Source organism: Nilaparvata lugens, chromosome 2 (assembly GCF_014356525.2).
Source record: "Nilaparvata lugens isolate BPH chromosome 2, ASM1435652v1, whole genome shotgun sequence".
In the NCBI taxonomy this organism is placed as follows: domain Eukaryota; kingdom Metazoa; phylum Arthropoda; class Insecta; order Hemiptera; family Delphacidae; genus Nilaparvata; species Nilaparvata lugens.
Genome location: NC_052505.1, coordinates 97,095,506 through 97,119,236, shown reverse-complemented (window position 1 = coordinate 97,119,236; position 23,731 = coordinate 97,095,506). Strand labels below are relative to the sequence as shown.

At 32.1% G+C, this 23,731-nt stretch overlaps 1 protein-coding gene across 1 annotated transcript in view; it reads left to right on the top strand.

Annotated features, from left to right (window-relative positions):
- Window positions 1–11,823, top strand: part of LOC120350073 (ribonuclease inhibitor-like) — a 137,094-nt gene extending 125,271 nt beyond the window's left edge. The window contains exons 2-3 of the mRNA XM_039422210.1: window positions 5,092–5,224; window positions 7,507–11,823. Of these exons, the coding sequence (XP_039278144.1) occupies window positions 9,300–10,682 (1,383 nt within the window). The 5' untranslated portion in view covers window positions 5,092–5,224; window positions 7,507–9,299 and the 3' untranslated portion in view covers window positions 10,683–11,823. The remainder of the gene's footprint in view (window positions 1–5,091; window positions 5,225–7,506) is intronic.
- Window positions 11,824–23,731: the final 11,908 nt, after the last annotated feature.

Genomic DNA, 23,731 nt, shown 5'->3' with positions numbered 1-23,731 from the left:
TTTTGGCTTTTAGCTTTAAGCTGCGTTTACACCAAAGTTATTAACAAAATAATGTTAATAACTTATTAATCCTTATGGATTCTATTAGATTGAATATAACTTATCATACACATGATGAACAAAGGGAGTTTTAATGTTCCGTTCAATCTAATAGAATCTATAAGGATTGAGTTATTAACATTTTGTTAATAATTTTGGTGTAAACGCGGCTTAAGAATCTTTGATACCTACTTACTATTTTCATGTCATTATTATTATTTATACTTTAGTAACAGAATTAGATAGCCTACTTAGTGCACCTATATAGGCATTTATTTTCTATGTATGTTTTTGCTTTGTTTCAATAACTCATATTTCTATCTACCCATCTGATAAATAGAATTTATGCGCAACAAAGGCAAGATGCAGTTTTTGTCGTCCGCAACATGTCATGCTAATAAAAATAAATAAATAAATAGCCGAATGCTTCTGTGTTAAATCATAGAGGCGTTTCAGGTACGACCTGTCGTGGGCGTTGAACGAAAGCCCACCTTGAGATACATTTCAATTATTATGAATTTGAGATGTATTCGAATTCATCTGGATAAATTTGAGCATGCTCCCAGAACAGATCAATAACGGAGCGACGTGATACTGTCTCCATGGCAACATCAACATAGAACCACAATCAGCTGATGTGTGTCTTATCTTCCATCGCTAGGTCCACGTTATAATGGCATTGGAGAAAGATATGCGAACAGTGTTGCCGATTCTCTTTCTTGCCACTGCCTTCTATAAAAGATAGCTGATAACGGTATGATATATTAACTGTTCATTCTTGTTGAAAATCATAAATTATATTATTTCAATTTAAAATATGTTTTTCAATAATTAATTAATAAATTCTCTCAAATATATTGTCATCAACAATATTTCTACATTGTTGAAAAACTTCTGGCAACATTGCAGAGCTAGAAGAGGATATAGCGCTATCTGCTTCGTCGAATGATAGACAAGGATAGCAACACCAATGTTAAGTAAATGCTGCCTTCATAACTTATTGGACCGAGCTACGACGTATCTATATATTTTTGACTTCAGCTTGTTTTGTTTGGACCGGCTTACTTACTGTACATCGTTCAACGATACTGTTGCGGCAAAACTATACGCGGATACAAGAGGAATACAGAGGTAATATAGATTGAAATATTTTATTTTCAAAACACATTCATTAAAAAAGACAGACAGGCATTATGATAGATAATCTTCAAATATTTGAAATCTTTTAAATGAAAAAGTACTTCATGTTTTTATATTTTTAAAATAATTTTTAATTAAGTACGGTAGCTTAATTCAGTAAGTTATACAAGTGAAGTGATTTTATGGATATCTCCCTATCCTTAGCGAGGTACTGAAAATTTTATAATAACATAATACGTTATACTTGCAGGTAGTTTATTTACAATAATCATTATTCTTTGCAATTTCAATACCGTAATCATCATATATTTATTAATAAAAATATTGTACTTGAATATAAATGTAACAGGGTGTGCTTTCATATGTGAATCTGTGAAGAATTAAGAAAGCGAATATTGAGGAAATGAATATTCTGTTTTTAGGATACCGTACGTATATCCCAGGTAATCACAACCACTTGATGCTTGGTCCTGTTGAGGGCTACTATCAAAGCTGAGTCATTGTTGTACGTACACACACTGTTAGTCCTTCATCAACACAAGTACATCTAATATGAATAGGCCTATTGCTTTAAATCTTACACTAGAGTATTACGAGTTGCGGACTATATTGATTGTGGAGAATATGAAATATTTCCCTTTTTCTTTTTGTGTAGTTGAGAAGTTGATATTGTGGTAATTATTCATATTAAATGAAAAGACAAAGAAATTGTCAAAACCACAGATTTTACTAAAAGTAGAAAGATCGGTTTCGGTTTTCTAACCGGACTTTCTACTTGCAATAAAATCTGTGGTTTTTGACAATTTCTTAGTTTTTGTATTTAATATGAAATATTTACTCACTGACTGGAACATGCTCTACAATCGCATGGGATTCTAGTAATAAAATAATTCTATAATGTGATATTTATTACATAGTGAATAATACAATGTTATTGTACTATTAATATAAATTTGAAACATTATAATTAAATTAATTGGGCTATTTTCCTCAATCAAGCTATTAATATACTGTTTTACTGTTTACTAATATATTGTTATAGTGAGGTCCACGTTATAAATATAGCAGAGTTTGATTAGCAATGGTATTGCTATCCTTGTCTATCATTTTACAAAAAGCGGATAGCGCTATCTCTTTCTCGCTTTGCTCTGTTGCCAGATCATCTTTTAACAATGAAGAATTAATAATTAAATAACAAAATATTTCTACTTAATTATGAAAATTCATTATGAAATTATTGAAAAATATTATTTCTTGCTTAATAAAATATAATTGCTATGAATACCATTTAGAATGATCAATGAACCTGTATCAGCTAGGTACCATGTATAGAAGGCATTGACAATATACATGATAGGCAACGTTATTGTTTCCTGTCTTTCTCCACTGCCATTATAACGTGGACCTCACTATAATAATCATCAATATTCTACACCTTAAAAATTAGTCAACTTGTATATTTTATTCCTGAAGGAGTACAATTTTCATGATTTTATAATTTAAACTATTGACCTTATACAAATACAGTAATAGACTGGCTTCTCCACACATCTGTGTAATCACTTGTCAGCTGATTTATGATGAATGATTCTATAGTCTGATTTTTACTCTAATATTGGCGTATGAAGGAGGCTCCTTTTTCCTTTTATATTATCCTTGAAATGCAAATTTCCAAAAACCTTGTATATACGTCGACGCGCAATTCAAAAATGAACATACCTGTCAAATTTCCATGAAAATCTATTACCGCGTTTCGCCGTAAATGCGCAACATATAATATATAAATATATAACTATAACATCTAACATTAAGAGAAATGCCAAACCGTCGACTTGAATCTTAGACCTCACTTCGTTTGGTCAATAAATAGCCTATTGCTTCAAATTTTAACACTAGAATTATGAGTTGCGGACTATATTAATTGTGGAGAATATGAAATATTTCGTTTTTTGTCGTGTACCGTAGTTGAGAAGTTGATATTGTGATACCTAATTATTCATATTAAATAAAAAGACTAAGAAATTGTTAAAAACCACAGATTTTATTAAAAGTAGAAAGACCGGGTTCGGTTTTCTAACCGGACTTTCTACTTTCAATAAAATCTGTTGTTTTGACATTTCTTAGTCTTTGTATTTAATATGAAATATTTACTCACTGACTGGAACATGCTCTACAATCGCATGGGATTCTAGAAATAAAATAATACTATAATATAATATTTATTAAGAATAGTGAATAATACAATTTATTGTACTATTAATATAAATTTGAAACATTAATTAAATTAATTGAGCTATTTTCCTCAATCAAGCTATTAATATAGGTACTGTTTTACTGTATACTAATATATTGTTATAGGAGGTCCACGTTATAATAACAGTGTTTGATTAGCAATAGTATTGCTATCCTTGTCTATCATTCAACAAATAGCAGATAGCGCTATCTCTTTCTCGCTTTGCTCTGTTGCCAGATCATCTTTTAACAATGAAGAATTAATAATTATATAACAAAATATTTCATCTGAATTATGAAAATTCATTATGAAATTATTGAAAAATATAATTTCTTGCTTAATAAAATATAATTGATTTTTTAAACGAGAATGAACAGTTAATATTACAATATCGGAGGACCGAGCTTCGCTCCTCTGGAGTGTAAAAGCATAGAAAATTTGTAACGAAAGATTGAATTTATAGTTTATATTAATGTATTCATTTTCTCAGTCATACAATTATTTGAACAGTTATATGAGGAGAAACAACAGTCCCTTTTAAAATTTATACTAAAGTCCAAATCAAAATCTAGGTTAAGCTACTATCACTCATCAAAATAGCAATTCATTCACATTTCAAAAAACAAACACATCATCAATTACAAATAGATATACTATGAAATCCATTTAGAATGATCAATAAACCTGTATCAGCCACCGTGTATAGAAGGCATTGACAAGACATAGGATAGGCAACGTTGTTTCCTATCTTTCTCCACTGCCATTATAACGTGGACAATTACAGATATTCTAAATATCCTGTTCTGGTACCCACATTCCTGTACGTCTGTTAAGCTGCGTTTACACCAAAGATATTAAACAAAATGTGAATAACTTGATCCTTATAGATTCTATAATAATGATCAATATTCTAAATCTTGTAAAATAGTAAACTTGTATTTTATTCCTCAAGTAGTAAAATTTTCATGATTTTATAATTTGAACTATTGAAACTCAATAATTTAAACGATCATTTCGTTCACTGCTTTGTAGTGTTCATTTGCATTTTTGTTGTATTCACTGTATTGTACTTAGTTTAGGCCTGCTTTTTTTTCATTTGTATTCCTAAGAAACTTCAATTTATCTATTCAATCAGTACAATCTATCATTCAGAATGGCACAACTGTTTTGGAAAGTACCACAGGCTCAAGCCCAAAACGGTTTCAATTCTAATTTATACAACCGTTCAAATTGAATGTGTTTTGTTAGCTGAAATTAATTATTGTATTCTCCAATACTGTTATCCATCAAGAGCTGCTTACTATTGAATAACTTTTTTGTAATTATCTAGAAAGATCTGCCAAAAAAGATCTCGTTGTCACATTAAGTGAATAAATTCATTTATTGAAAGTGTTTTCATAACCTCATTTGGACTATTTTTATCAAAATTAGGGAGAGGAACAGTTTTGGGTTTATTCTTTTGATTCTCTCCCAATCATTAATTTGATGTTGTGATTAAGGAATGTAATAAATGTGATAAATGTAAATGTAATTTGACTGATTATTTATTAACAAAAACGTGATTAAATTATTGAACTCTTCCACCCTTATTGAAGGCAATTAGCCAATCAATTCCTTAGGCTACGACGTCATCTTTTATTGTCAATGTTGCTTGCATTATATCATGTAATTTTTTCCAGTCTCCACACTTCTTTCCAGTCTCCACACATCTTGGTAGAGGATCATATTATTTTCCAAGACACAGTCTTCTCTTCTGCTGAACATCGACCTTCTAGCTTGAAATACGTTGGGATGCGAATCCATAAAACATATGTGAGTAAAATAGTTGTATATACATATCATAATCATTTAATAATGATGAATGAATAAGGATAGGATAGCACTGAGGTGATTGATAAAATTTAGGAATTTCAATTATATGCCTACTGGAAATCTCTCAGTAAAATATGAAGGAAACTTAACTTACACTATACTGGAAATCTTTCATTGACTGTGCTAACTTCCCAATGCAACTAGTCTGATTGAGTCCAGTTGGTTTTGTAAAGTGTATTATTATATATTTTCATTTATTCATCTATAAATAATGACTTTATTGGTGATTGATATGTAAATAATATTCTAAATGTGAAAATTTCATACGACGTTATTTACAAAAAAATATAATATTTTGATTTATTCAACATGCCATAGTTATGGTGAATGTGTAAATCCTTCAAAGAAGACTGTATTAATTTTTTTTCATCTATTTCTCAAGTTATTATACTATCATACCTAATGATTTACTAACAGTTATAATTATATTATAATTTCAGTTGTAATTTCACATGGAAATGTGCCTACATAGGTGTAAAACCTGTGCGTAGACACGAGTTGCTGTTTTGAGCAAAATATAGAATTAATAAGGAGCGAATGATTCAATGTAATTCGGCTAACTTACTACACAAGATAATAATAATCATCAAGAAACTTAATATGATAAAGAAAATTATACAGAGTGAAAAGATGATACAAATTAATTATGCAATGAAAGAAAATGTTCAAAGGTAACATATAATGTACAATTCTAACGGCTATGACTTCAGATTCCCAGCACCGCGATAGTAGACAGAGCAGCAGCACTACAGTGAGTACGGTATTATTAGTAATAGTCAGTCAGTCTATAATTCGATGTAGTCAGTTGAATAGTTTTTTATATTATTAAGGTGTTAACATCTATAATTAGATGTTATAGTAGTTATGTTAATTGTAGAACAATTAGTTATAACATTACAAGAAACAATAGATTATGAAAACATATTGTTGAAATAATAAAACAACAATTAATTAATTTATACAGAAACAATTGTGAGCTAGTACCCAAAAAGAGGTGACTTGACAAACTAATTCAGTACGGTAATAGCCTAAATAAATTAAACAATAAATTATGTTTGTTCATTAATTATAACATCAAAGCTATGTTATAGAATAAGAATAGACAACTCATCTCCATCTTTTTCTTCATGGTTATGGGTTATGTACTCTACATAGTATTTGACTAGAAATCGCTAGAAAGAAATAAGAATATTATCAAGTACCGTAGCTTACCCTTCTGAAATATTTTATATTACTACCTCAACATGTTTCGACTTTATTCATATAGCCATTCTCAAGGGATGTGAATGAAATTATCCACAATGGTCTAAACATGCTTCGTGGTTTAATAAAACATGCGTTGTGTAGTAATAGAACATTTCAAAATGGAATTTGATAATTTTTATTTCAAGGTGAAATTAAATTATCTCTGTTCATAGCGTAAATTTTATTGTTATTCCATTCTATCAATTCTAGTTGCTCTACAAGTGCATAGAAAATAGCAAATTTAAACAAAGCAAGTGGCAAAGCATTACACTTTAGGTTCATCATCAACATCCATATAATTTGATTAATTCCGTAATAAATAAATTAAACATGTTTATTAATTATAACATCAAAATTAGCCTACGAAAAATAATTCACCATCAACATATATATGTCAATAATTTTCAATACTTATTCATTTAAATAATTATTTTCAAACGAAAATCCCAATTAAATGCTGTAAATCACCCTGAAGACTTCTGCTGTTGCAAATATAGAAAACAGGATTATTCCTGATGGAAATTCGATGAGCGCCACAATACAAAAATTATTTGTCAATCTTTGCAGTAGCAGAGGTATTCGGGGTGATTTACAGCATTTAATTGGGATTTTCGTTTGATAATAATTATTTAAATGAATAAGTATTGAAAATTATTGACATATATATGATGATGGTGAATTATTTTTCGTAGGCTAATTTTGATGTTATAATTAATAAACATGTTTAATTTATTTATTACTGAATTAATCAAATTATATGTATAATTTGTATGTATAAAATTATATGTATAATGGGATTTTCGTTCAACAATGACTATACATCAATTAGCATTTGAACAAATATGGAACTATCAATTTATTTCCATCTGTATACTTCTTCATTTCCTTGTTTAGTAATTTTTAATGACTTCCATTTCTTTTTCATAAATTTTCAGCACTTCTCCAAGTTCCAACATTCCTTCAATTTTTGTTCATAGGTGTTGGTTGGAACTGCACTACTGATCCAGTCTTCCTGAGGATGTTGGGTAACAGCAAACTGATATAAGTATTGGTTCCACAATTATACAGAATAATAATAGTAGATTTTTAACGTGCAGAATAACAGTTCATTATATAATTGGATATCACTCACTCCTTTATTCTTTAATTTTGGATAAATTAGTTAGTATTGCAAAAATGGAAACACTCACAAGCCCTTGTATCTTATGTCTTGGATAAATCAGTTGAATACTGCAAGTAAGACCAAATTTACAAGCCCTTGTATTTTGTATAAATCAGTTTAATACTGCAAGTAAAACCACATTTACAAGCATTTTTATTTTGTATATTGGATACAGTTTATCACTGTAAATGAATCATTTGAATACTGCAAGTATATGAACACATTTTAAAGCCCTTGTAGCCTACAGTATATAGAGTTCAATACCTCAATATCTTAAATTAATCGGTTGAATACAAGTATGACCACATATTCAAGCCCTTGTATTTAGATCAATAGGTACCTCAATATCTTGGATGAATAATTTTAATACTGCAAATATGGCAACTTTGACAAGCCCAAACGAGCTGCCCGATTGGAAAATGATCGACCTGAGTCATGAGGAAATCATGAAGGCTCTGACTCAACCACCTCAAGAACACAAAATCGACAAAGACTACCATCTGACTTGTTTGGTCATCACGGACGAATCTACAACCGAATTCACCAGTATAATGGGCACAGCAGAGGCTGCATCAATAGCGGACAATATTTACACCACTTATGGCCCACAAAACGATGACAAATGGACTGAATTATCTACCTCGGAAACCTTATCAACTATACACGAAAATAACCCAGAAGTGTTGCATGAAAACCTGGGATCATCATCTACCTTCAACCAATTGGAACAGGAAAAAAACCCAGGAATATTGCATGAAAACCTGGAATTATCATCTACCTTCAACCAATTGGAACAGGAAAAAAACCCAGAAATATTGCATGAAAACCGGGAATTATCATCATTGGAAAACATCTGTTCGACTACACATGAAGAATCCCCAGAAATGTTTAATGAACAACTAGATTTGAATTATGGGGAGGTTTCAGAGAATTTGAGAATACAATTGTTAGATAGATTGAATGAATACATTTTCTCGAGCATTGATACTTCTCAATACACAAGTTTCCGGGACTTTGGTTTGGTGTATTTAGGAAAAGCTCTCCAAGTAAAACCCCAAAAGTTGACCCATCTTTCTCTCAGTGGAAACTTAGTTACAAGCGAATTGCTCATTGATTTCTTAAAATACCTACCAGGGTCTGAAATTTGTTCGCTCAGTTTACCAGAAGTGGTTAAACAAATACCTTCTCACCTTAGAGATAATTCAGATGATGATGCAGATAGTTCAGATGATGATAATTATGGAGGTCGTCGAATACCTTGGCTGAAACATCTTACTGCCAATGATGATTATGATATTGGTAATAATAATAATAGAGGTTGTCTCAATATGATGTATAAATTGTGCTGTGTTTGTAAGAGGAATACAATAATTAATACATCATCATCTGGAATTAGCCTTATTATTCATGAAAGTGAAAATGATGATAATGATTCCTGGTTGCAATATCTTGCAACAATATTAAAAGACACCAAAATGAAATCTCTGGATTTAATGGTAATTTTATTGATAATGCCATCAACTTAGAGGTGCTTTCAGGTTCACTGGTTGGTACACAAATATCCTCCCTTGGTTTAGGAGGATGTAAAATTCTAGATGATGGCTTAAAATGCTGGCAAGTGTTTTGAATGGTACAGAACTCGCCTGCCTAGACTTGAGTAACACTGCATTGGACTGTAAGAGGTTGAAGATGATTGTGAATGGTTTGGAGGGGACAAGCATTACAACCCTGAACCTGAGCTCAAATAAAATAGGTGTTGAGGGGCTGAAATGTTTGGGCGGTGTTTTGAAAAATACATCAATCACAGCTATCGATATCAGTGAAAATAAGTTGAATTATGACTGCATAGATGTGTTTGCACCTTATCTCGTGGGCTCAAACATTACTTCCCTAAATTTGAGTAGCAACAAGGTTGGCGATGATGGTGTTAACTGCCTAGCGAATATTTTGAAAAACCAGGACACACATATAGAATCCATCGATTTGGGATTTAATTTTCTGTTCGATTTGCAAACGTTGGCAGATTGTTTGCCAAATACGAGAATCAAATCACTTTGTTTGAAAGGAAATTATCAATCTAATTTCCAAAGGTCGGCTGTCTTTCAACATTTTTCCAAACAATTGACAAAAATTACATCGATCAACCTCAGCAAGTGTAATTTAAGCTGCGATGATTTGAAACTGTTTGCATCAGGCCTGGCTCTTTCAAACAACACATCACTCAAGTCACTTATTTTGAGCCAAAGTGAAATAGACCCTGATGGTATCATAACTCTGCTTGGAATATTGAAGAGGCATGAAATCACTCACCTGGATATCAGTTATAGCTGCGGTAAGCAAACATGCTCACAATTGTTAGCATGTTTGAATCAAACCAGTGTAGAATCTCTAAACTTCGAGGGTAATGAAATGGATTACCAGAGTTTAGGGGAGGGTTTGGTGAACTCTAGGATAAATTCAATTTATCTTGGTTACCATCAACTCCCATACAAACTCACTTCAGATGTGAGATGTGCTAATTTCTTTGCAAGTTTGAAATTTAATTCGAGCATCACCTCACTGAAGTTGGATTGCATTTGTTATGCAGACTCAGCCATTAAAGAACTGGTTTCCGTCCTTGAATTCACATCGATCACCTCGTTGAGTCTGCTGAGTCTTGGAGAGTTTTCTTCGGAATGCAATACGTTGACAGATCTGATTCTGCGCTTGCCTGCTACCAAAATCACTTCGCTCAATCTTAACGGAAGCAAAATTTGCGGCAACATATTTTACCTGGCATCTGTTCTGGAACTTACTGGAATCACCTCTCTCGACCTGAGCGATTGTACAATTTTTGAAGGAAATCATATCAGTGAGGTCCAAAACAAAATTGACTCAAACGATGATGGCTCACTCAACCTGAGAAATAGATGTCTCTGTTTTTTCAGTGTTTGTTACTTGGCACGACAACTGTGTCAAGGAAAATTCAAAAAACTCAACCCTGTCCGGTAATAGAATGGTTTACAATGCTATGAAATATCTTTCTCAGGGATTGTTGGGCTCGCAAATCGTCAAACTTGATCTGAGTTCGACCAGAGTGGACTGTTTCGGCGTTTACCATCTAGCCAAAGTGCTCAGACACACTAGGATATCATCAATAAATCTATCACACAACGAAATTGCCTGCAAGGGTATCAGGTATCTGGTAGATGGTCTTGTCGGCTGGCCTATGGAATTGCTAGATTTGAGTGAAAACCTAATCACAGACGAAGGTGTCCAGTATTTGGCCCAACATCTCGCAGATACTGGCATCTCTGAAATAAATTTGAGTGGAAATGTGATTGGGAACCAAACAGCATATCACTTGTTCAACAGTGTGAAACAAGAAAATCGAATTGTGAGAAGAGTTCACCTAGATCTTATGAGCTATGACCTGACTAGCTACATGGGTTTGTTCAAATACCCAGATTGTGTTGTAGAAATCTGCGAACCGTGGTCTAGAGAGGAAAATGTTAATCATCTGATAAACGATACCTATCGAAAAACAGGGTATAACAAAATTGGTTTTGAAGGGCGAACATTTTGCACATTTGTTTGGAGCATTTGAAAACATCAGCATCACAGAGTATGAACATCGCTTCAGTAATAGACCTATCCATGATGGTCGGTCGTCAGTTGATGACATATCTCCCATATTTTCAAATAGCAATATCGGTGTCATAAGTGTGCATTATTACAATTATGAAAAACTGATGACAGAGAAAAATTCCATTTTGAAAGTGAAAGCTATTTCACTAAAATTGCAGAAGAATAGTATAAGAACTCACCAGTTACAAAATACTTTTAGTATCCGCTATTTTCGTGCACTGATTAGCATCAATATTTTCTACCTGGATTTGAGTGATATCCATGAAACCTGTTATGATATTAGGATATTGACTGAAGTTTTGAAGGATACCAAAATAATTTCTCTGAATTTGAGAAATAATGGTATAGCAGCAAGGAAAGCTGAGATTTTCGCCAACGTCCTTCCACTAACCCGAATTATCTACATAGATTTGCACGAGAATAGTATTGACTATCCAGCTTATGTATGCCTTTCAAAAGCTGCCCGCAAGTCGAGTGTTTGTTGGCTATCGCTGGGAGACAATAATATTGAAGAAGGGTTGAAAGAAAACGTTGAACTAACTCCTTACATAGTGCCACGAGACTTCACACCAATCGAGTTTCAAATACGCTATCTGTTCAGAGAGCTGGTCTCACTGGACTCAACCGGTGAACAATTTGAATTCATTGTTCCCCGCGATGAATCCGCCCTGACCATCGGTCACTACCCCCGTCTCATCAAATACCTCCCAAGCTACACCATCCACATCTACGATCATCTATACCTGCTGAGCAGGAGACATGATATTCACATACTGAATAAAGTGAACGCTTTTGTAGAGGATATGAAACACAAATTCAACATTTTATTGAAGGCAGAATGGTGCAGCTAGAGAGAGATTCGGCTACGATAGTTTTGTGGATCTTGTGAAAGATTGCGAAAGTTTGGGTTTGTCAGAGTTTGTCGACTGGCTATTGCTGCATAGATCGTTGTATTATGTGGATGACGAACAGAATTTTTTGCATCCATTAATCTACAAATTGTTGCATAAATATAAGTTTTCCATTATACAATGCAGACATTGAACCAAATAAAAAACAACAGATAATATCTTATTTTGAGCAGCACTCAAATTTTGAATGTGCTAGTGAGATTGTTGAATTTCTTAGTAAATTACAAGAATAAAAATTGTTGACAATATTTGTATCAATCAAATATTTAACATATATATATTAATACACTTTATAATTTCTTTAATATGTGAATATTCCCTATTTTAGTGATAATAATGTAAAATATTTCTTCTATGTTTGGTTTTGAAGCAAAACTAAATTCAAAACCTACTTTGTGTGAATCATTAAGGACTGGAAATTTTGTGAAGTGAACAACTACAAGGTTCAACCTATTTCGGACTATGTGTAGCCTTAACTAAATTTGAGAGAGGAATAGCACAAGGATACCTTATTTTTTCTCTCCCTAGCATGTTTTCGTATGAATCAATTTGATGATCAATTCCTTATCTAGGGTTTTGAATAGATTAATCATTTTCTTCTTTCTACTGGTAATTGTATAGTCTACGTACTTGGAAACCTGTATTATTGATATATCTATCATTGGATACATTTCATTCTTGAAATAGAAATTTATTACATATTTATAAAGTTTAATATGAAGAAAAAAATAGAATTCCTTCAAAAACGCATCTGGGTTATTGAAACCATGAAAGTGCTCGTCAAAAAATGGGCTATTCAGGAAGGTGATTCAAGTTTATTTTTTATATAAATTTGATTATGTATTGCTAGATCAAATACAGTGTTATATTCCATGAGGCTTGTATTGAAAAAACTGTACAGACTGAACTTCAATTATTCTATGTACTTGAGTAGCCTACATTAAATCTATGTAAATGTGTATTTGTAATTGTATTGATAAATGAAATAAATAAATTGTACATGCTATGATATTATGTATTTGAACACAGTAGGATGTGATGCTACATTGATGCTTTCAATGTAGTAACACCTACTAATTTAAATTTTACACACCAAATCATTGATGAATATAATGAATGTAATAGATAAATAATAAATAGAATAGAACAGAAACTTTGTCACAAAAACACAAATAATACAGTTTGAAATACAAACAAATTCAAAATAAAAATAGAAAAAAAAAGAATTATGATGAAAATATAAATGTGTCAAATGTAGCCTACTGTGTACCAACTAATTTATTCTATTTGTACCAAATTCTAAATACTGTAATGATGATGTAAATAGGTTAATTGTGGATTAATAACCATGGTACATATTTTTGATACAAAATAATACATCCCAAACAATTTGCGACAAACAAAATTTTTGGATGTAGACTAGGCCTATTATGTGTTCAACATTCATGGCTATATGTATAAATAGTGAATAGTAACGAATCTTTCAAAGAATTTAACAGAGGTCATCAATATTCAGTTTTTGTAATAAATTATAATTTGAGATGATATCAGAGTTACTCAAGTTATATTCGAAATAAGTTGGGTTTATTTTAAATCTCTGAAAAGTGTTCTACACCAAATGTTCCCACGCCCCACCTAATATGTAAATATTTAAAATATGTAAAGTCATATTTTCTAATAATGTTATTACTTTGGGGCATTTACTTTTCTATTAATGTAATTATTATTATTTTTACTTTGGGGCTACTTGATTTGTTAGTTAAAAAATAACCGCATATTACCTTTTATTTAAAAAGTTTTTGTGTTTATATGAAAAAGAAAAGGGTATTATATAGAATTATTTTTAATGCATCAGAGTAGGCAACCAGAGTTATCAGCAAAATGTTTTTCACAAATAAGTTTCTTCAAAAAGTTGCCAATTCTTTTCTGTAAAAAAACAAGTTAAATGTTGCTGTGCTTTTTAAGAAATTGGTGTAAGAATTGGTAAGATTGCTGAAACTTATTGAAATCTTCTTCAAGAATGTTGTTAAATTTATTCTGTAGAAAAAATGTTGAATGATGCTGTACTTATTAAGAAATTGGCAACAAATTGCCAAAATTTGTTAAAATATTAGTTGAAAGCTCTGGTGTGAACATGGCTTAATAAATTTACATTTTGAATGTGGGCTATATTATATTATCAGCATTTGTAAAGGATCTATGTATATTATCTACAGTGAGGTCCACGTTATAATGGCAGTGTTTGACTAGCAATAATGGTATTGTTATCCTTGTCTATCATTCAACAAAACTTATAGCACTATCTCCTTCCCTCTTTGATCATCTTGTAGAATTAATAATTGATTAACGAAATATTTCATCTTAAATATGTTAAATCATTATGATATTATTCAAAAAAATAATTTCTTGCTTAATAAAATATAATTGATTATTTTAAACGAGAATGAATTGAAATATTACATCAATTAACTGGAACAGCTACCGTCTATAGAAGGCATTGACAAGACAGAGGATCAGCAACGTTGTTCTACTATCTTTCTACACTGCCATTATAATGTAGACCTCACTATAGTTGCTATTGTGTTTTATATAAAAAAGTTTTCAAAAGGGTTCTATGGAATATATCATTTTTTAACTAATGAATATTTGAATGTTATCAGATACTTGTTTGTAGATAGTACATGAGCTATAATATAGGTAATAAATATACGCTTCTATCTTATTCTGACTGTGCTGTGTAAATTGGGACTGTAATTTAAACTATTTGGTGTTTTAAAAAATAATAAAAATGATCTTTAATAAAGAGCCAATTAAAAAAAATCAAATTGATATTTATGATATTTAAAAATGATGTTTGTATAAATGTTTGTAAAAGTTTTCGCTTTCTATGTAATAAATGTTCTATTTATGTTATCTTGTAAAATGAGGATGTTTATTTATCAACCCTTTTATTTCTATAAAATAAACTATAAGTAGGATATTGTTATCTATCCAAGTTTTTAACATTTTTGTTATCAACTGAAGTTAATTACAAAAGTTAATAACATCATGTTGAGTTGCGTTTACACCGGAGTTGATAACATGAATTAGGTATTAATAAAAAGTTGTCAACTTGACTGAATCGACAAAAAATTCTCTTGAAAAAAGTTGATAACTCGTGTTTTCAACAGAAAATTCCTTGTTATTAACAAGATTTATGTTATCCATCGAGAGTCGGTAACTTTTGTTAATAACAGGTTACTATCTTCCCCGCAACCCCCTCGCCCAGCATCCCTACCCTACAACTACAGCTGTTCCCTAAGCTGCAGACAAAACACGTGACAAAGTTATGAACTTTTGTTGGTAACAAAACTAGAAACCAAAAGAAAATGTTATTAAATTATGTTGAAAACTTTTGTTTCAAACTCTGGTGTAAACGCATTATAATTTATTTACATTAGATCAGATGAATATCATTATAATATTAATAACAAAGAATTTTCTGTTGGAAACATGAGCTATTAACTTTTGTCAAGAGAAATTTTTGAAGATTCAGTCAAGTTAATAACTTTTTGTTAATAACTCGTGTTATTAACTCTGGTGTAAACGCAGCTGAATATGTATTTTGCTCAAGCACTGTTAGAATACAAACAAGTTGCAGTGGTATATCCATAATAATACTATACTATCATTTACCTTTATATGTATTAACATGATATCTACATCTACCTAATACCCTAATGATAAGGTATGATAGGTAAGGAATACCTAATTGATAACTTACCTTACCTTATGACAAGGAATACTCCAATGTTACCCCCTTCATACCCCGATGATAAAGAAGTTGTTGATTATTTTCATATGCAATGCCTATCTTTATGTTTAGTTTTATCCTCTGTTCAATAGACACACTGTATTGATATAAGATTAAATTAAATAATACATAACCATTTCATATCATGAAACATCTATTCGCCACACTGCACAGAAAGCAGCTGTCCAGTCCCTACGTAGATCTGAACGACATTGTTTGCAGACGACTCTCGTCTGACGTAAGAACAGGTTTCTTTCCGGCCTAGGCCGGAAAGAGTACCCTTTCCAGCTGCTAACATGGAACTGAGAAAGGTGATCAAAAAACAGCTGATCAAAAAACTTTTCATTATTTGTATTCATTATTCAATAATTAAAACCATTATCATAATAATCATCTTATTGTCATTTGAAAGAAAAAACGTATAAACTCAACCTCCCACATAATTGAACATCATCTTTTAGGTTATTTAGACAAATCAGAATAAAAAATAAAAATACTTGGACAATTTCCTGATATCAGATTACCTCAGATTCGCTAGAGCTATCACCTTCCACTTCTGCTTTCGGAAGTGCTTAGTAAACAACTATTCTCATATATATATTGCTTATTTTTGTTGTGGCGAAAAATAGCGTTCGCACCACAAGCAAAAATGTTTTTCTGGCTCTCAATCTTTTCTAGTCCTCGGCCTACGGCCTCGGACTTGAAAAACGATTTCGAGCCGGAAAAATATCATTTTCTGTTCTAGGTTCGAAATATACTATTACTTCAAAGAAACGACGCAAAAACTTATGGAAATGATTAAAAAAAACTATTAAAAAGGAGTAAAACAGTTTTTGTGTTGTTTTTGAAGATGTAAGAGGTGGCTTTGATATAAAAAGGGCTTGTATTTTTTCATTTTATCATTGAAAAGTAGCCCTGGATATTTATAATCATTTTATCTAATAGTGTAGCAACAAAGAATATCTCTTAGGGAAGTAACATCTAACATGATTTCTCAAGAAATAAATAAAAAAAAAAAACTTTGGTATGGTAAGTGGAAGTTGAAAAATGATAAAGTTTATTTTTGGGGTTGGTAGTAGAGTTTGAAAAATTATAAAGTTTATTTTTGAGGTCGATAGTCAATTCAAATAGGGTTATTTAAACATTTTGTTGAAGGATATAAACGTTAGTTTGTCCATTTGCTAGCCCAAATACATTTTCTCCATTGATGCATAACACTCATTATGTATATTATGAATGTTTGGAATTTCAACTTCTATTAAAATAAATAGAAAAATATTGATTACTGGCAGGTAACCCGTGCTCTGTAAGGGTCTAATGAAAAACTCGACAAACTGAAAACGTGACGTACTGAAATATTGAAAAAAATTAAAATAGTCCTATTACCATCATCGGTAAATTAAGAACCTTTATGCAAAATTTCAAGTTGAGTAGCTCAGACGTGATGATGCGCCATTCGTGTATTTCCTATCCCGTACGTTTATAAGCCAATTCTTTCATTTATGATAGTCCCATTAAAACTCATATGGGAATAATATTATAATTGTACCAATCTCTTATAATATTGTACTCTGATACTAATACGTAGCAAACGGCCTTCACTCCATACATTTAAGGAGTTGATAATATTTTGCAATAACTTAATACGGTAGCCTATATGTCATAAAATCCTGATAACTCGATAAATAAGAATAATTATTTCCTGTTGATATTGGAAAAGGATAATAATATCCTTTCAAAAAACATGTTTGAAGAAGAAGAAGAAGAAGAAGAAGAAGAAGAAGAAGAAGAAGAGAAGAAGAGAGAAGAAGAAGAAGAAGAAGAAAAGAAGAAAAGAAGAAGAAGAAGAAGAAGAAGAAGAAGAAGAAGAAGAAAAGAAGAAGAAAAGAAGAAGAAGAAGAAGAAAAGAAAAATAAGAAGAGAAGAAGAAGAGAAAAGAATAAGAAGAAGTAAGACTACGAAGAAGAAGAAGAAGAAGAAGAAGAAGAAATAAGAAGAAGAAGAAGACGAAGAATAGAAGAAGAAGAGAAGAAGAAGAAGAAGAAGAAAAGAAGAAGAAGAAGAAGAAGAAGAAGAAGAAGAAGAAGAAGAAGAAGAAGAAGAAGAAGAAGAAGAAGAAGAAGAAGAAGAAGAAGAAGAAGAAGAAGAAGAAGAAGAAGAATAAGTGAATGAAAAACACGTAAGCATCATCTGCTGAATGTGCCAGAGCTTATACTGTGCGTGAGAGCAAGCCGGCTGGCTTTAATCAATTAAACAGAGCTGAATGCAACAAACAAAATCACCCCCCCCCCAACTCCTTTAACCCCCCAGATTAACCCCCTTGATCCCCTACCACCCCCACCAATTATGTATCCATAACACGAGACAATTCGATTAAAGTGAAACGACATCACAGCTCTGTTCAACTAAATACAAATTAATATTATTATTAGTTTTGCAAAAGCCTCACTTTTTGTTTTATTACTGTTTTTTTACATGGACAACTTGACAACTTATTATTTATTCGATTGTATTGTGAGAACAGCTTTGTTGTGACTTGCGTTGGATCCCGTTTTAATACCTGCTATTTATCAATTGCTGTTGTTAATTGCTATTTACCAATTTAGTTGTAATTTTTTTTTTTTTTTTTTACAAAATTACTACTTTGACTATATTATTATTATTTTAAAAATATTTTGACTGTTTTATTATTATTGTATATTGACGTTTGTTACAACACTTTGTGTTTTATGACAATAAAGGATTATTGATTGATTGATTGATTGATTGAAATTATTTCTCCATAGTGAAGTATTCTTATTTAATTTAGTTTTCAACTTTTATAAATTTTAAATTCCTATTTTATAAATATTTTGGACTTAAAATTGGACAAAAATCATGGAGTGAAACCTAACATATTTTTGGACAATTTCTATCTAAATTTGGGGAAAGAACAATTTCGGGCTTTAAGCCTGTTTTGTTCCTTTCCTAATCATTCATTGATGAGAATGATATTGTATGTATAAATAAATAAATGCATAATAATAGAGAAAAAGTATAAAGAAAACAAATAGTATTATATTAAAGTGAGTTAAAATACATTATTATAAAGTCATTATTATATAGTTGAATACAATAGTTTAAATATTATTAAGTTATTCTTTTCTTATACTATCTAAACGTATATAATATTGAACGAGCTCCTTTTTTGAATTGATCCTTGAGATGTCGTTGAACGTTTGTGGCTTTGTTCGACGATAACTCTCAAATGCTTTCATCAATGTATTTGAAATTCAAATAGGCGTACACAACAACGTCATATTCTTTCAACCATTATAATATTATACAGATTGAGCTAAAGAGTACGATCTTTCCTAATTAAAATTCAAATCTTCATTATTAGATGATTCCTGGACACAGTTGTTTGAGAAAATACAATTCAACATTCAAGTAATTTCCCATTGTAATAACAAAATGACTACGAATATTATTATGGTGAGGTTCACCATAAGATAGATAGGAGATAAGATAGATAAGATAGGAGAAAAACGTTGCCGATCATCTGTCTTGTTAATGCCTTCTATAGACGGTAGCTGATACAGGTTTATTGATGTAATATTAACTGTTCATTCTTGTTGAAAATGATCAATTATATTTCCTTCGAAAATTATATTTTTCAATTATTTAGACTGATAATACATTTTCATAATTATTGAGGTTGTATATGATCTCGTTTAAAATGATCAATTATATCTTATTAAATGATAAAATTATATTTTTCAATAACTTCATAATGAAATTACATAATAAGGATGTAATATTTTGCTAATTAATTATTAATTCTACATTGTTAAGACGATCTGGCAACAGAGCAAACCGAGAAAGAGATAGCGCTATCCGCTTTGTTGAACGATAGACAAGGATCTAGTGAGGTCCACGTTATAATGGCAGTGTTTGATCAGCAATGGTATTGCTATCCCTGTCTTTCATTCAAAAAAGCGGATAGCGCTATCTCTTTCTCGTTTTGTTCTGTTGCCAGATCGTCTTTCAACAATGTAGAATTTATAATTAATAAACAAAATATTTCATCTTAATCATGAAAATTCATTATGAAATGATTGAAAAGTATAATTTCTTGCTTAATAAAATATAATTGGTTATTTTTAACGAGAATGAACAGTTAATATTACATCAATAGACCTGTATCTGCTACCGTCTAAAGAAGGCATCGACAAGACAGAGGATTGGCAACGCTGCTCTCCTATCTTTCTTCACTGCCATTATAACGTGGACCTAGCTATAGAAATACCATTGCTAATCAAACACTGCCATTTATTGGAAATATAATTTCTTGCTTTATAAAATATAATTATTGTTTATTTTAAACAAGAATGAACAGTTAATACTACATCAATAAACCTGTATTAAGCTACCGTCTATAGAAGGCACTGACAAGACAGAGGATCGGCAACAATTTTCTCCTATCTTTCTCCACTGCTATTATAACGTAGACCTGACTATAGTAGTTCTTTTTGTTGAAGCTATGTGACGCTGATAATCTCTTAAGGTGCGTACAGATATACGCGCCGCGAACATGAGCAATTCACTTTTAATCAGCTGACTATATCTGTATGTTTACAGAAACGGTATCGATATAAAAAGCTTGGCATCAGCTGATTGAAAGTGAATTTCTGATGTTCGCGGCGCGTATATCTGTACGCACCTTTATATCGTTCTTACACTCTCACAGTAATAATAGACAGTAGTCGACAGTAATCGGTTTGAGTTTACAGAAATCGGCATGAAATGTGGAACATAAACGCCCTATACCACGGCGTATCTTCTTATGCTATCTTTTCTCCATGGAACAATAGTTTCGTTTTAAACATTGTAAGGAGTATTTTGAGAATGTTTGATTTATACCTGAAGCTCATGATATAGTCCTCTATTTAAAAACAGGGCATTGTCTACTCTTATCTTCCCCTAAATTAGTCCACAGATGATACTCAAATCCATTTACTAATGATAGGCTTTGAAGGGCGCATTCACAAAAGGGATAAAACCGATCAACCCTTGAAAACAAAAGGACTGGTGCGTGTTTGAGGGTGAGCTAAGGGTCCTAAATGCCCTTGAAAGGGTTGATATCTATCCGGTAGAGCGTACAAAACAACAATCTGTTAATTATTACAAATACCCTAGAGCTTCGCTCACCAACTGATGCCATATCAAATGATGCTGTATCTATAGTGAGGTCCACGTTACAATGGCAGTGTTTGATTAGCAATGGTATTATTGCTATCCTTGTCTATCATTTAACAAAGCGCATAGTGCTATCTCTTCCTCGCTTTGCTTTGTTGCCAGATCGTCTTTTAACAATGTAGAATTAATCATTAATTTACAAAATATTTCATTTTAATTATGAGAATCTATATGTATAAAAGTGAAATGGCACTCACACACTGACTGACTGACTCATTCACTCGCAGAACTAAAAATCTACCGGGACCAAAAACGTTCAAATTTGGTAGGTATGTTCAGTTGGCCCTTTAGAGGCGCACTAAGAAATCTTTTGGCAATATTTTAACTCTAAGGGTTGTTTTTAAGGGTTCAAAGTTCGTCTTTTAGCATGTATATTCTTCTTATTCTCTTAATTATAATTGAAAAATATCCATACCATATGTTAATATAGAACTATAATCTAGAGAGAGTACCTCTTCGAAACAGTTGTTAACTGGTAACTAAATTAATAATTTTGTCAAGTTGGCATAAAGTTGAGTTGACTTTGTTAGGTTGGTACCAAGTTGAAGATTGAAATGCATTTATCGCGGAAAAAAAGGTTGGGCACTGCTACTTCAATCAGAGCTATTCCTGGGAATATTATATTACTAGCCGTCAGGCTCACTTCGCTCGCCATATCCGTTTAGCCAAACGTTGAGTCTGGACCCCCGACTGGATCATAACATATGATAAAAATGCTCAAATGAAAAATGCAGGCGAGCGAAGCGAGCCTGCTGATCTCATTCTTGGACGACCCAGTCGGGGGTCCAGGGGGCTAGACGGATATGGCGAGCGAAGCGAGCCTGACTGCTAGTTCATTACAAAATTATTGAAAAATATAATCTCTTGGATAATCAAATATAATTGATTATTTTAAACGAGAATGAACAATTAATATTACATTGATGAAGCTTATCAGCTGCCGTCTATAGAAGGTATTGACAAGACAGTGAGGATCGGCAACATTGTTCTCCTATCTTTCTCCACTACTGTTTTAACGTGGGACTCACTATAGTCCTTATGGTTATTGTTCACTATCGTGAGGTACACGACAGTGGAGAAAGATAGGAGAACAGTGTTGCAGATTCTCTGCCTTGCCACTGATATATCGAATGATGGTGTATCACATCAGCTGATTCAGAATGATTCTATTTTAAACAATAGTCTACATGGTTATTTTTTACTATCGTTAGGTACACGACAGTGAAGAAAGATAGGAGAACAGTGTTGCAGAGTCTTTGCCTTGCCACTGCCTTCTATAGATGACAGCCGGCATATTAACTGTTTTTTATTGTTTGAAATATTCAGTTATATCTTATTCGCTGGAAAAATATTTTTCTCAATGATTTATTTATACAGCCAGGGGTACCATTTGGCGTGCTACCAATTTTATCCAAATAGGTTTGATAGCTTTCACCTATCACCTAAGGAAAGTCATCGGTTCCCATTATGCTAATATCTTGATTGGTATCCCCACCAGGGTAGCACGTCAAATGGTACCCCTGGCCGTACCCCTTGTATATGTTTACTATTGAGATTAAATATTTTGTTAATTAATTATATTTCTACATTGTTAAGAATGTATTCGGCAACGTTGCGGTACTAGCGAAGGATTTGTTTTTCTTTTTTCTTGTTAGGACTACCGACTTGAGTTATCAGTGAGATTTGCAACATAAACGCTCCATACCATGCGATATCTTCTCATACTATGTTTCCCTAAGGTTATACAGTACTTGCTTATCAACATGAAAAAACAACACTAGATCCGAATTAGAAGCTATCTACAGTTTATTTAGCCTAATCGATGAAATTACTTCAAGCTACTGTGTCCCATGTAATAGGCTGTGTGCGTTAGCCTAATCTCTCGGTCCAAATCGGATAATAACTCACCTTTTTTCAAGGAAGAGAAGAGAGATATGAAGAGAGAGAGAGAGAGAGAGAGAGAGAGAGAGAGTGAGAGGGTGAGTGTGTGGTGGAGAATTATGTAGTGAGTGAGTAAAGGTTTGAAGTCGGTGTGTTGTTTATCTACACACTTATATTACTGGAGGTGTTCATATCGCCTAATTAGATCAGCAAGTTTAAGCTTAACAGCAGACATTCACACAGCAGGCTGCCTTTGATTTGTTTTTACAGTGTCATGCAATGCAACTTGCAATAAGATTTAGATTTTTGGGACTCCACTCTTCCCCTACTCCTACACATACCTCCTTGAGGGACCACTTTTTTTTAATAAGGCACTCACACGCTTGTGTTCTTCTACCACCCTATCACGCTAAGGTCGTCGTTTGGGGGTTGAGGAGGGTTGAATTTGAGTTAAAGGGAGGGTAAGGGGTTGTAGGTAAGTTAATGTAGGTAGGCTAGAAATGGGAGCGAAATAGAGGGTGACTTGACAAGAGTATCGCATGCCTTGCGAAAATAAATAGACTTTCCTTGATTTTTCATTTACATTTCCC